The 13,613-nt window shown below is 52.2% G+C and overlaps 1 protein-coding gene across 14 annotated transcripts in view; it reads right to left on the minus strand.

The window, feature by feature from the left end:
* The window catches only part of EPB41L1 (erythrocyte membrane protein band 4.1 like 1), a 122,032-nt gene that overhangs the window by 37,774 nt on the left and 70,645 nt on the right, over positions 1-13,613 (minus strand). For all 14 annotated transcript variants that reach the window (XM_032350786.1, XM_032350784.1, XM_032350785.1 and 11 more), the window contains 8 exons: positions 13,185-13,289; positions 12,550-12,592; positions 9,630-9,705; positions 6,876-7,094; positions 4,669-4,756; positions 3,422-3,574; positions 2,054-2,151; positions 1,616-1,791 (listed from right to left, as the gene is read on the minus strand). In XM_032350786.1, coding sequence (XP_032206677.1) covers positions 1,616-1,791; positions 2,054-2,151; positions 3,422-3,574; positions 4,669-4,756; positions 6,876-7,094; positions 9,630-9,705; positions 12,550-12,592; positions 13,185-13,289 — 958 coding nt within the window. The remainder of the gene's footprint in view (positions 1-1,615; positions 1,792-2,053; positions 2,152-3,421; positions 3,575-4,668; positions 4,757-6,875; positions 7,095-9,629; positions 9,706-12,549; positions 12,593-13,184; positions 13,290-13,613) is intronic.

Consider the following 13,613-nt stretch of genomic DNA (forward strand, 5'->3'; position numbering starts at 1 on the left):
TCTGGTCCGCCCTGGATGAGCCTCACCACCTCTGACCAATCCTTGCGACCGTGCACAATCTGGGCTTCATTTAGGCCCTGGCAGAGCAAGGGAAGCTGCAGGGGAGAATAGAGAGCCTGTACTTTCCCTTTGCACAAATCTTAGCTCTCAGCCTTGTGTCCACTTAAGGAGAAAAGGAGCTTCCTCAGCCTCAAATGAACCTCTGCAAAACTGCATGTTCTCTGAACATAATCAAAGAATCCTGGGACAGACCTTGCCTTCATATTGCAAGCAAAGTATCAGACTCTCCTGACTACCTGGAAAATCCTACATATCCTTCAAAACCCTGCACAGTTGTCACCTTCTCTGCAAAGCCCCTTCTGTCGTCCTAGACAGAATTAATCTCTCTTTCCTCATGGCTGCTCTGTATTCTGCACATACTTCTCCCATGGCTTGAATCGCCTTAAATGCTTACAAACCTACCATTCTATGAGCTCCTCAAAGGAAAGGGCCATACTTATTCCAATACTCAGAAAATATTTGTTGGGCAGAACTAACTTGCCTGGAGGCCTGCCCCCATGTGTTCTGGGAGTATCCACTGTTCCCCCATGTAAGTCCCCACCTCTTACCTTAAGCTACCCTCTACACACCCAAGAATAATCGTAAACTATTATTAGGTATAATTTGTTAAGGTCCTTCTATGTGCCAGGAACTTTTCTGGGGTGTTAGAGAGGTGTTATCATGCCTAGTTCTCTCTGTAACACAGCAAAGTCAGCATTATTTATTTGCAGAAGAAGAAACAGGTACAGGGAAAGTTTAGCTACTTGAGACCTCTCCTCCGTTCACGTATGGATATTTAAGGACCACTTCCTGGTCTGCAGAGCAGCTTGTGAGTATGAAGGCTGGAATTTGAATTCAGATGTGCCTAACAGAATCTCCCTACTGCCCATGTGCCTTCTGAACCTCTCCTACAAACTCCGGTGTGCACAGCCTGGGGGAGGGTCCTGGGCCCTGAGTGCGGAGGCAGGTCTGGGCCAAGGCCTGGGAATCTTCATGTTTAACCAGCTCACCCGTGACTATGTTTTGAGAAGCCCTGGTCGGCTTGCTACAGGACAATGTAGGGCCAGCTCTCGTTGATATTAAGGGTACCTTTCAGCTCAACAGAAATGAGGGCCATGGAGGACAGCATGTGGCTGGATGTCAATCAGTTCACTGGAACCAAAAGAATGACCAGAAACAACAAACCCTCAGCCTCCAGTCAGAAAGACCTCACCAGCTCCACACTGCAGTGACCATATACCATTCTCCTGGCATGATGACAATCTGTGACTCACTAAGCATCCTAAGGAGAGGGCCCAGAAACCCATATGGCTGAACCTGGGACCCCAAGAGGCCACGATTCAGGGAAGTTGCAGGCGTCCAGAGAGTGGCAATGTCACGTTCTAGTGGGAGAGATGCCAGAGACTGGGCGAGACCGCCGAAGGCTGCCTGGGGACAAAAGTGCTCCTGGGCCACCGGGCCTGGTGCAAATCAACCGGTGAGGTGTCCACCACTTCCTCCGTTCATCCCGCGGAAGCTGGCACGCCCCCTCTTCCCACTAAACGCCCCCCTTATCCACCTCCAGTCTGGGGCGTACCTCCATCAAGACTGCGGGACATGGTGTACCGTTTGCTGGAGGAACGCTCGAAGAAGGGTGCGGGCCGGTCAATGAGGGCGCTGGCCTGGCGGGTCTGTGCCTGAGTCCTCCCACTATATCGGAACTTGGAGCCCATCACCAGGAAGCCCTTGGGCGGGGGCTCGGGCGACACCAGCCTGCAGTGGAGGGAGGAGGGGAATTAGACCTGTGCTGCCAGGCCCAAGGCTGGACCACAGCTGCCCTTTTAGCCCACTGTCCCACCAGCTACAACTCGAAGTGACCCACAAAAGGAGAAACTTGGGGAGAGGGGATTTCCCGGAGTCCCTCCCTCCTAGCTCCTTCTCCGGCTTCCCCATCACAGAGCATCCATGTATACTCACGGCCTCTGCCCGGCCCCCAAGGCCCCACCCCAGGGCCCCACCGCAGGGTCAGGCTCACCGGAAGAACGTGTGATGCTCTATGCAGACCTTCCACAGTCTCTTGGCTGACCGGTGGTTTGGGAGCTTAAAGCCAATTGTGCTCTCAAACTGCTCATACTGCAAAACCAAGGACAGCGGGTTAGAAGCAAGGCCAGAGCTCTCTCGCCGCTGGTCCATCTTTTCTGAACTCTTCTCGGGCATGTGTGACTTCAGGCTGTTTATTCATTGATTCATTTATTTCTTCAATAAAGTGGACTGAGCCCTTACTTGGCAACAGGTCCAGTGCTAAGCAGCAGAGCACCATGGTGACCAAGACGGAAGATTCTCAGGGACGGAGAAGGGCTTGCTCTGATAATAAATTAGTAAACAAGATCATTTCGGACACTGATAAGGGGGCCTGAAGGGAATGAACAGAGAATGCCTGGGCAGGTGCGGGGGGGTCAGGATCTGTCTTAGAAAGGGTGAACTGGGGATGCCCTCTAAACAGGTGATCTCTGGGCAGACATCTGAAGGACGGGGAAGGAGCCAGCTATATGAGAAGGCGGGGAAGAGGGTTTCGGGTAGAGGGAACCTCAAAAGCGAAAGCTGGAGGCAGGAAAGAGCTTGGCTCATCCTGGGAAGTCAGAAGGCCGGAGGGCTGAAGCACAGTGGGAGTGGAACAAAGATCCGTGGGAGAGGCAGCTGGCCCACACGCGGGGTCCGGACGGTAGCCCACGAGCCAGAGAGCTCTTGAAAGGTCTAAGGCAGGAGTGGGAGTGGGGGATAGTGATCTGATTCCGTCAGACATGATCTGATGGAAGGGACTTTGAAGCTCTCCTTAGCAGTTACGAGAAAAATGGCCTGATATGACAATGGAGGCAGGGGGACCCTGGAGAGGCACCTCGGAGAGAGGCAGGTGAGAGATGGTGGCGTTGGCAGCTGAGGCAGTGGAGGAAGACAGAAGCAAATGGGTCTGCGTTTCTTCTAGAGGTACAAACCAATGGACTTTCTGATGGGTGAGATGTGGAAGCTGGATATACACGTCTCCATGTGCGGTCGTGTGTTTTGGCATGTGTACGTACTTGGATACTGCATGTAAGCAGATAATGAACATGGATGGACAGGTAATCGCTGATCTGTGTAACCTGAACATATGTGGTTATCTTTCTATGTGTGCTCCCGTCTGTGTGTCTGTGTATGTTACATGTGTGGTGCATGTGTGTAGGCCCACAGCTAAGGCGTGAAGTCTATGTAGAGAGCCCCAGAAGAGGAGTGCTCTCCCCTTACCCAGTACCCTAGCAACCCTCTCCATGGAGCCTAAGTAGGAAAAAACCCAGGCTCAGCGGTCAGGATCCTGTCTGTTCTAGACAATTCCAGTGAGAAGGAGGGGTTCCCAAGGCAGGCTCACCTCCCCAGGCCGGATCTTGATATAAAAGTTACTTCTCTTATAGGAGATCTTGAGAATCTTGGGCCAGGCGAAGCGGTTGATTCTGAGCCGGTCCCGGTAGATGAGCAGGCCATTGGCACAGACCCCTAACATGATGTCGATGCCCTCGGAGTCCTGCATAGGAAGACACCCTTGAATGGCAGGCCTGGGGGCCATGCCTGCCATGCACCCCGAATCCCTCCCTGAGCTCTGCTTTTGGATGAGCTCTTAGGATCAGGGTCAGAGCCTGTGTGCTGGGGAGGACCCCCACCAATCTTACACAGGCATCATTCATTCATTCATTCATTCATTCTGTCAGCCATTCACCCAGGCCCCCATCTGATCATTCTGTCAATCACTCAATCCCTGATTCACCGACAAACATTTAGTGGCACCTGTGTGGTGCCAGGCCACGGGCTATGTGCTAAGGACACAGACATAAACTGAAACCTTTGTCTTGACGAACGGATAAAGAAGATGTGGTATTTATATACACGATGTAATGCTACTTGGCCATGAGAAAACATGAAATCTTGTCATTTGCAATGATGCGGATGGAACTGGACGTTATGATGCTGAATAAGCCAATTAAGTGAAATAAGTCAGTCAGAAAGACAAGTACCGGATCTTACTCACATGTAGAACTGAAGAAACAAAACAGAGGATCATAGGAGAAGGGAGGGAAAAATAAAACAGGATGAAACCAGAGAGGGAGACAAACCCTCTTAATCACAGGAGACAGACTGGGGGTTGTGAGGGGATGGGGACACTGGGTGACGGACATTAAGGAGGGCATGTGATGTGATGAGCACTGGGCGTTATATAAGACTGATGAACCACTGACCTCTGCCTCTGAAACTAATAATACACTATAGTTAATTGAATTTAAATGTGAAAAAACTTGGTTTACAAAATAAATAAATAGATAAATAAATAAATAAAGTTAGATCATGGTAAACAAAAAATAAATAAAGCCTATGTCTCTCTCTCATGATGCTCCCAATCTAGTGATGGTACAAACAGGTTCATAATATAGTGAATATAGAAACGTTATAAAGATCATGGGAAGATAAAGTGTTATGGAACTCTGAGGAATGAGAAACAAGAATATGAAAGGCTTTGGGCTGGAGGGAACACAGGGTCTGGCGCACCAAGCCCTCTGAAGCACGAGGGACAGGATGACCCCCCACACACACAGAGGCCAGGGGGACAGCGGGGCCCAGCAGTACCTTGGCATGGTGTAGGTCTACTCCATACATGGAGAGCTTCTTGGCATTCTCTAAGAAGTGGATTTCTGCTTCTCCTGGAGTCATGCCCCTAAAGGAAAGAACACGATCATAAGCAGCCATGGAAAAGGCCCAGGCCTAAGTCCCACTGGCTGAAGGCAGCCACGATCAGAACCTGGGATTCTAGGAAGGCAAACGCTCTGGAGTAGGCATATGGCTAAACCGCTCGCAGTCCTTCCCCTCTGGTGTCAGCTCTCGCTTCCAGCCACCCAACCCCCTCCTGGTGCCAAAGCTCGGGTCCAGTCTTGTCTCCTCCAGGCAGTATTCAAGGGATGAGCTGGGAGTCGGAATTTCTGCTTCGTTCTGCCACAGAGCTCAACGTGAGTCATTGATTCTGCTTCCCTGTGGCTGTGAAGGCGCTGTGGAAGCCATGGTTCATTACAATCACCCAGGGGCTCTGAAAGGATCGCCCAAGGAAGACATTTTTCTCAGAATTTTATATCCGAAACCACTTAATCCCCGCCAAGGAGCTGGTGCGCATTCTCCTTTCTGACAAGAGAGCTACGTAATTCATCACTTTCCTTCTTTGCTTTGGCTGCAGGGGAACTATACATTTTCCATTTAGCCTCAGAGAACCTTCAGTGAGCACGGCGTGCTGGCCACTGTTCCAGACACTTCGCATGCATGACCTCACAGAGGCCTCATCACAGCTCCGTACGGCTGGTGGTGTCATTCTTCCCACTTTATAGAGAAACCAGCATGGAGAGGCTGAATCACTCGCTTCAGGCCACACAACTATCACGGAGCAAGAGTCGGGACTTGAATCCAGATGACCTGGCTCGAGAGTGTGTGCTCCTTCCTAACCTCTTCCCTTCCATCTGGGTCATATCCCCTGGGCCTCCGGGTCCCCTGCTCTGCCTGCCTCCCCGAGCGGCCATGGGAGATGCCTGGACACTAGGTGTCCATGTGCTTTCAGTCAAAAGAGCTGAGCAAGCTAAGGGATGGCCACCAGCCTTTCTCCACCCACACACGGGTTTCTTTCTCTGAGTTCTTAGGACCCTTGCAAATCCCTCCCACATCTTGTTACCCAGGGCAAGGATGACAGACGGCAGGTAGGCCATTGCTCCTTATTCCCGAGCCCCGGCCGACACTGCTGACCAGCTGAACGGTTTCAGTGTCCTGCTCACCACAGTATGACAGCAGCCATTGCTAACCCGAGTTGGCGTGCAAGTCTCTGAGAGACACACTTGCCCCTCGGGATCCAGCGTTCCATCACATCCCAGCAGGCTCTCACCCCTGTACACAATCCCACCACATCTGGCCTTTGTCCTCGTCTCCAGACACAACCCTCCTCAGGCCTCCTATCCTCATGAGCAATGAGATAATGTCACCACACCCCCTCCCACAGGCACAACACTTTACAGCTTACGACACACTTTACGTCATTGGTCACGTTGTGTTCCCATAATGGCCCTGACTCAGAGTCCAAAGCACTTGAAGGGATCCCAGAGACCATTTAGTTCCAGGGGAGCACCCCCCGCCCCCGGGCCCAGGGATGGTGTCAACCTCACAACAGCATTTGGGAATGGGGTAGGGGGCATTTTTGTGGTTACGATGACCGACAGGGTGTTAGGGGCATCTACTGCCTGGAACCCGGGGATGCCAGACACCTTGCACAATGAATCCTCCTGCCCCCGATACCAACAGTTAAGACAGATGGATAATCTAAATCAGTACATATGCCTGTGAAAAATGGAGCTGGTAAGTTAAATAGCCAGTCCGACAATGACCCATCGGGTTACTCATCTTCTAACTTCAGTAATAAGGAGCTTTCTGTTGCACAATCAACGCTTCAACTCCTAAGATCACAAAGCAATGATAAATATGTCTCTGTTCCATGTGCCACGTAGCCCCCAACAGCACCAAAGCACGTTCTATTAGCTCCCATGGTGAACCGATGAGGAAACAAAATGACCCGCCCAGATGCCCTGGTTAGAAAGTGGCAGAGACAAGAATGTGAACCCAGGCAGCCCGGCGTCAGAGGGCAAACTTTTGAGTTTTACACCAAGACCAAGACAGCTAGTGACGACCATTCCCATCTGATAGAGCCCCAGAAGCACCTTCAATCAGGGGCAGAGCCAGGTGGGAGACTTCCAGACCAGCACCTGGGGCCCTAGCCAATGGCGGAGAAGCCAGGGGAGGCCCCTCACCTGTACGTCTTGTGCAGCTCCATGATCCTCTCCTCCAGCTCCCGGGTCTGGTTGGGGGCGAAGCGGAGCTCGCTGACATAGTTGCCCACGTGCTCCTCGGCGTCATAGTCGCCCAGCTCAGCCTGCACAGCGTAGGAGCCCAGCAGAGCATGTGTGACGAAGGAGCAGGGCAGCCGGCCTGTGATGATGTCTGCCCGCAGCTGCAGGCACAGGTAGTATCTGGAGATAGGGGACAGTGGCCATGGGCACAGGCCCCACTCCCACCCTCGAGACCCCCAGCACCGTCACCCTCCCATCCATCAGAACCAAACCACCAACACTCAGCTCAGTAGAATAGGAACGCTCCTAGATGCCGGCATTTCTGGCGTTGATAATTTGGGTGTGCCCTAGAAGACGGTTTTGTCCCCTGTCACATGCCTTTCAGCATTTTGTTAATTTCTAACATTTGTTCATTTCTAACCTGGAGGGATTTTTTTTCTGCTGTGGGAACCTTTGAAATTTCTATTTCATTTTCAGGCTAAGTAGGACTGCTTTACTGGTTGACCATTTTTTTTTTTCAATGTCATGCATTCTTAATCATAATATTCTTATTGTGGAACAAATGTAAACATTAGAGGTGATTCTAAATTTCCTCTCAACGTCCATTCTCAGCCCTAGTCCCCCCTCCTAGAGGTTACCCCTATTATCCAGGTGGCGTTCTAGACCTTTTTCCTCCATGGACATATACAAATGCATGTGTTTTGATTGATGGGTGTTTTAAACAGGGACATGGGATCAAAGAGTACATCCGACTCTCCAGCTTGCTCTTTCCACACCCAGCTACTTGCCTAGTGCCCTTCCCACATCAGCACAAACGACCTGACCTCATTCATTTCAACTCCGGCACCACATTCCACAGCTAGGACAAACCTGATCACTAACATTCCCTCAAAATTTTTAATTTTGCCTCCAGCTCTAAGTGAATTGTCTAAAAACAAATTGCTTTAAAAGAGACATCTCCAACCACAAGGATATGATTTTTTATAACTCTATGCACACTTGGACGATTTTACGATTTTTAGACCCATTTTAAACCATTTTTTGTTGCCTTTTCAGTTACTGCATTTAAAAAGAAAAAGTTTCAGCTCATTCTCAGCCAATAATGCCTCCTTACATTTTGCCATGTTTCACCATTGTTTCCAATTGCCTATTTCTTTTCCTTTTAAGTGCCTTTTACTCAGTATAATTTTTACTGCTCCATGACATGAAGTTCTGGCAAAAAGTACGTGTGGCCTCAGTGCATGCTTGGGGCCAAGGCGTAGGCTCAGAATCAGTAGCAGCTGGAACATCACAGGCACCCGGTGTGGGCTTAAGGGCAATTCGTTCAAGTCTAAAAATTCGAAAATCACTGCCAAACATCCTGACCAATATTCCATTTCAATCAATTTGTCATTCTGACCAGTTTATTTTGGGCCTGAATATTTTTGACTAAATCAGCTGCTACTACCACCCCATTCCCTAGGTCACCCATCCTAAGCAGGGCTAATTTCTCTCCTGTGTCCCTAGAAGCCCAACGCCCAGGGTCTGGTACAAAGACGAGAGATACCAGTGAGTAAGACCACAGGGATGGGGATTAAGCCAGTCTACAGCTCTCAGCCCTCCTGGCAATGCAGTTGAGACCCTGTAGCTGAATCTTGGCTCTAAGGTGACCCTAGGGGTTAGGGCAGGACTAATGAGGCCAAGGCTTCAGATCTGATCTATCCCAGGGACATCTGTATTATCCCCCAAGGCCAGGGTGGGCATCGTGACTATGGCCTACAAACAGGCAGCCCACATTCAGGAGGGACCCAACAGGGGAGAGAGGCTGGCTTAGGAGCCCGTCCCCTGCTATAAGAGTAACTCCAAGCCCACGTCTTATTGTTGGTGGTGTGTAGGGCCCAGCACATGGATGGCACAGCCCCAGATAGCATGAAGTGAGACTATCTCTTTGGAAGGGGCTTAGATAAAGGCCTCTTCCTATTCTGATTCCAGAGGCAGGAGGAGCCCCCCAGATGTTCTCATTCTCGACAATGCTTTGCACCTCCTTCCACTCTTCAAGCCACGATATTTCCTGGCCCTGAGGCACTGTGAGATTGTACACACAGTCCATGTTCATCCCGGCAGCCCAGGCTTGCCACCATGGGGGTAGGGGGAGGTCACATGTCTAATCTGACCTTTACATGCGTGACAGGTACATAGAGCAGCACATGGGACCAAATTCCAACGCGCAAAGCCATCTGCGCTCTACTCCCTCCTTATCCCCGAAGCCTAAAATGGTCCACTCAGAACATCAGCCTTTAGACGTGTTTGGCTGATGCATCCAGAGATGGCCTCCACCATGTTTTTTCAAAAAGTCTGAGTTCACGGCCAGTATTTTAAAAGGATGGATTTTACTCTCAACTCTCCAGCTTCACTTCAACAAGGGGCCCAGTCCCCACGTGGCAGGGATGGCTGGAGCCGAACGGCAATTGTCGAGATGGCGCAAGTCCTCTTGAATTTCAACTCCAGTCAATGAGATGCTGCCAGGGACGCCTCCCGCCTCCGAAACGGAGGGTCCACTGACTGTGGTGTTTGCGCCACTTCCTCCTGCCCTGAGTCACTTTCCTTTGTTGACACTGTCTGCCTGGCCTGGCCAGGCATCTGAGTCTACAAGTGCCAACATGTACTGTCTCACCAGGCCCGGGCGCCCTCATTCCTAGTCACGTGGCCAGCACCCCCTGGCCCCACAGCCCTCACCTTGTGATGTCTTCTGTCAGCTGGGCAGGGTCAGGGGGGTAGAACTTGACTGTGAAGGCAAAATTCCAGGGGCTGCCTGAGAGGAGGAGACAGGGGAACAATCAGAAAGGCCCCATCACCCCAGTGGATGGCCCGGATGCACCAGCCCACGGTCAAGTCCTCAGCGTTTTCTCATATCTGTAATTCAGGGACAATCCAGTCAGAAAGCCTGGAATATGATTCGCATTTGAAAGATGAAGAGACCGAGGCTCAGGCTGAAAGACTTGTGACATAGTAGGGGAAAGAAGGTAGAAAGAAAGAAAAGCGATGGTGCACGCCAGGCCTACTGGTCATCACAAACATTACTTCAGTAACCTCTGCAACAACCCTATGAGTAAGTCTGATGATTACCCCCATTTTGCAGATGAGGACACTGAGGCCCGGGCTGTAGAGTGTGGGGCTGACAAGAAATAAAGAGTATAAGAAATGAAGGCATGAGAAATAAAGTAGGAAATGAAAGTATGAGAAATAAAGGCTGAGGCTTTCCTGGAGACAAACTCTGCAGGCCAAGAGAAGGATGACCGCAGGAGAGAGAGGAGGCCTTGGGGAAAGGCTACAATCTAGAGCAATGAACAGACCATCCCTGGGTGGGCTGCAAGGCCCAGCCAGGGCAGGACCGTGGTCAGAAAGGGCCAGAGGCCAGGTGGTCACTACCGTCCTTGTCCCTATGGTCACCATCCCCTTCGCCATTCAGCTGTAACATCTCCAGCACTTACTAAGTGCTGGTCACCTCACTTGCTAGGAACCTGAGGTGTACACAGAAGGGTTTAATCTTTATGATGATCCTGAGGTAAACTTTTCCTTACGCAGATGAAGATTCTGAGGGGGTAAGTCGCCCTCCTGGGATCACTGAGCTAGTCAGTGGTGGAGAACGGGGATGTAACCCCTGGTCATCTGACCCCAGAACCTGGGCTCCTGACCACGGCTGACTCCTTGGAAAAAGCAGTGTCAAGGAGAACAATCCCTGTGTCAGGAATAATAGTAGCGGCAGTGGTAATAATAATAATAGATAATACGTACTGGGCGCTGCTACATGCCGGCAGCATTCTAGGTGCTGTGCACAGAATAGCTCATTAACCCTGCACAACAACCCAAAGGGTAAGTAGTCTTGGGAGTCAGGATGGAAACCCAGGCAGTCTGGCTCCCATGTCCGTCTGTCAAGCATCACACCAGATTACCTCAGGAGAGCACCTACTACTTCCCAGGTGCTGTCCCTGGCACCCCCGCCTTGTGAGGCACGAATCACTAGTCCGCTTGCCAATGAGAAGAGCCCAGAGAGGTGCCCCCAGTGCCCTAGGGGACAGGCACCAAGATTTGGGAGGAAAAGTCCCCAGCTCTGAATCCCAGGACACAGGGTGGTGCCTCCTTCAGGAGGCTGAGGGGCTGTCACAAAGAAAAGGGCAAACAATGGTGGGGTGCCCAGCAGGCTCAGTCAGGGAAACACACTTGTGACTCAGGACCTCAGGCTGTGGGTTTGAGCCCCACGTCGGGTGTAGAGATTACTAAAAAATAAAATCTTTAAAAAAAAAAAATTGTTCCATGGGGACCCCAGAAGGCAGAACAAAGATGAATAGGGAGGAGTCCCTGGGGTAGGGACGGAGACTGTGGCTGTACCGAAGGGGGCAGGCCCGCTTCTCTGGGACTGGAGGTGGCCACGCGCAGCAACCATTCACCGCACCCGGGCTGTGCCGCCCAGGGCTGCGGAGATGGGGGACCGACTCCCTGCTCTGGGGAAAGATGCTGAGCTCGAAGGCTTCTGCCGTCCGCTTCTCCTTTCCAAGCTCCCGGTCCTCCTTGAACTGCACACTCAAGCTGCCTGTGTGTGCTCCAGTCCTTTTAGGCAGGAGAGGAAGGCCTGCCAGCTGGGCTGGGACACCTAGGGACAGCCTGAAGCCCAGGCCTAGGACCCTGTCAGGCCCAGAGGAGCAGGCTCTGTCTGCGAGCCTGCCTCTTTGTCTTCAACTGACAGGAGCCTACAGGAAGAAGCCCTCCAGCCCCTCCCGGAGATTCAGCTGGCATCCCTGGGCCCAGCTGCCTGCTGTCATGGCAACAGGCTCTGCTTTCCAGCCCCGGGGACCAGGGAGTCCAAGCAGAGCCAAGGGGGAGGGGCTCCCAGTAGAGGCATCTCTGCTTCTAGGCTCCAGGTCTCCACCCACTATATGCCCCCTGGCTGAGGCCACCTACCTCCCCCCCTTCTGCCATGAGACGCCTGCTCCGCCCCTCACAATATGCCTTTTCTCTCTGGGCCAGAAAGGACAGGTTGTCTCTTCACCCCAGGCCTTGAAAAGAGATCAGGATGGTGTTGGGAGTCCAGAGCTAACGATCTGGCTCGGCCAATAGTTCACTCTGTGACTTCTGATAAGCAACTGCCTCTCTCTGGGCCTACAGTCACCCCATCGTTAAACACAGAAGATGGCCCAGACCAGGACTAGGCCTTGCTTTTCCTTAACATGTTAACTCCTATCCGTGGACAGTAGTCTGCAGTGCTGTGTGGATGAGGCTTCTGAGCTGGGCCAAGGGTCTGAAATCACAGATGTCTACACCCGCCCTGGACAGGAGGAAGGCTGCTTGCAGGCCATCAATTTGTCCCCCTGTCCTAGGTGATTCTGCAGGTCCCTTCTAGAGCTGCGATCTGAAGGCAGCTACGATTCCCAGGCTAATCTGCTCTGTGACTCTAGATGGTCACTTCTCTTGTCTCTGCTTCCGGTTTTCATTTATAAAACAATGTCCTGCCTTCCCCCAAGATCTGCTGTGCAGAGCAAATGAACTCACGGGTCTGAATTACTTCCCCAAGGGAGAGGGAACAGCACAACCGGGGCCGTGCAGCCTGGAGCTCCCACCCTCCTTTCCACAACGTTCCCAACCACAACCAGCCACTCACTCCGGATCTGCTTCTTGATTTCCTTGGAGGGGTCCAGCCAGTTCTGAAAGAGAAGACAGGGTTCTTTAGAGGGAAGATGGAGGAGAGGGCCAGATAGGGCTATGAGACAGAGACATCCCGCAGTAGCCTGTCAACAGCCCCAGGCAAGGAACACCCTTCTCAGGCCAAGCTGTCTGGACCCCCTGGAACTGGGAGTGGGGGGAATAAGGCTGGGATTCACCACAGGGCTTGGGCCCCTGGGCCCTGAGTCTGGCACCGCCGTGAGTCAGCGGGGTGGGCGACTGTGGGACTGGTGGGAAAGAGGAAACCCAGACAGGGGCCTCCCGAGGGTGGAAAAGAGGTGCTGCAGTAAGTGTCTCATTCCCCCAGGAAGTCAGGCCTTGGCTCTCCAGGCACCCATCTGGGGAGTGACTAGCAGGTCCCCAAGAAAGGGCTAGGTGGGAGCGGTAGAGACAGAGAACTGAGACAGACAGGGCTAGATGAGTCTTGGCTATGTGCAAACAGAAGGTGCCTAATGAGGATCTGAGGACCGACAGAAAGCACAGGGTGTGGTCAGGACTAGGGAGGCCTAAGACAAGAGGTGTCCCCGACAGCAGGCGTCCCCTGCCAGCCCTGCCCCACCCCAGCACAGATACCTTCTGGCTGTCGGCATCACAGAAGGTCAGGCCGAAGTAGTCCTTCTCCAGGAGGTTGAGGTGCTCACAGACCAGGTCAAATAGCACCTGGCCCCGGCCATGTTTCTGAAGAGGGGAGCAGAGAGGCTGTGAGGCTGGGACACATCTGGGAGGGGGGGGCAGGGAGACTCCACCAGGACCTTTGAAACCCCTAAGAGTCTCCCAGCGTCTAAAGGGGATCTCAGCCCTCCTGCCACCTACCTCTCCGAGTCCTACCAGATCCTGGGTGACACTAAAGCCCAGTTTACCAACTACCCTCTGCCCAGCCCTGCTGGGGCCCTCCTAGACCTTAGACCTGCTCTGGGGGAGTTCGGGTGGTGGGTAATTGATTCCCCTTCCTTCACAGAGATTAAGGAGGTTAACTCTGACTCAAGGAAAAGAAAACCACAA

The sequence above is a fragment of the Mustela erminea genome, chromosome 7 (genome assembly GCF_009829155.1).
Source record: "Mustela erminea isolate mMusErm1 chromosome 7, mMusErm1.Pri, whole genome shotgun sequence".
NCBI classification, from domain to species: domain Eukaryota; kingdom Metazoa; phylum Chordata; class Mammalia; order Carnivora; family Mustelidae; genus Mustela; species Mustela erminea.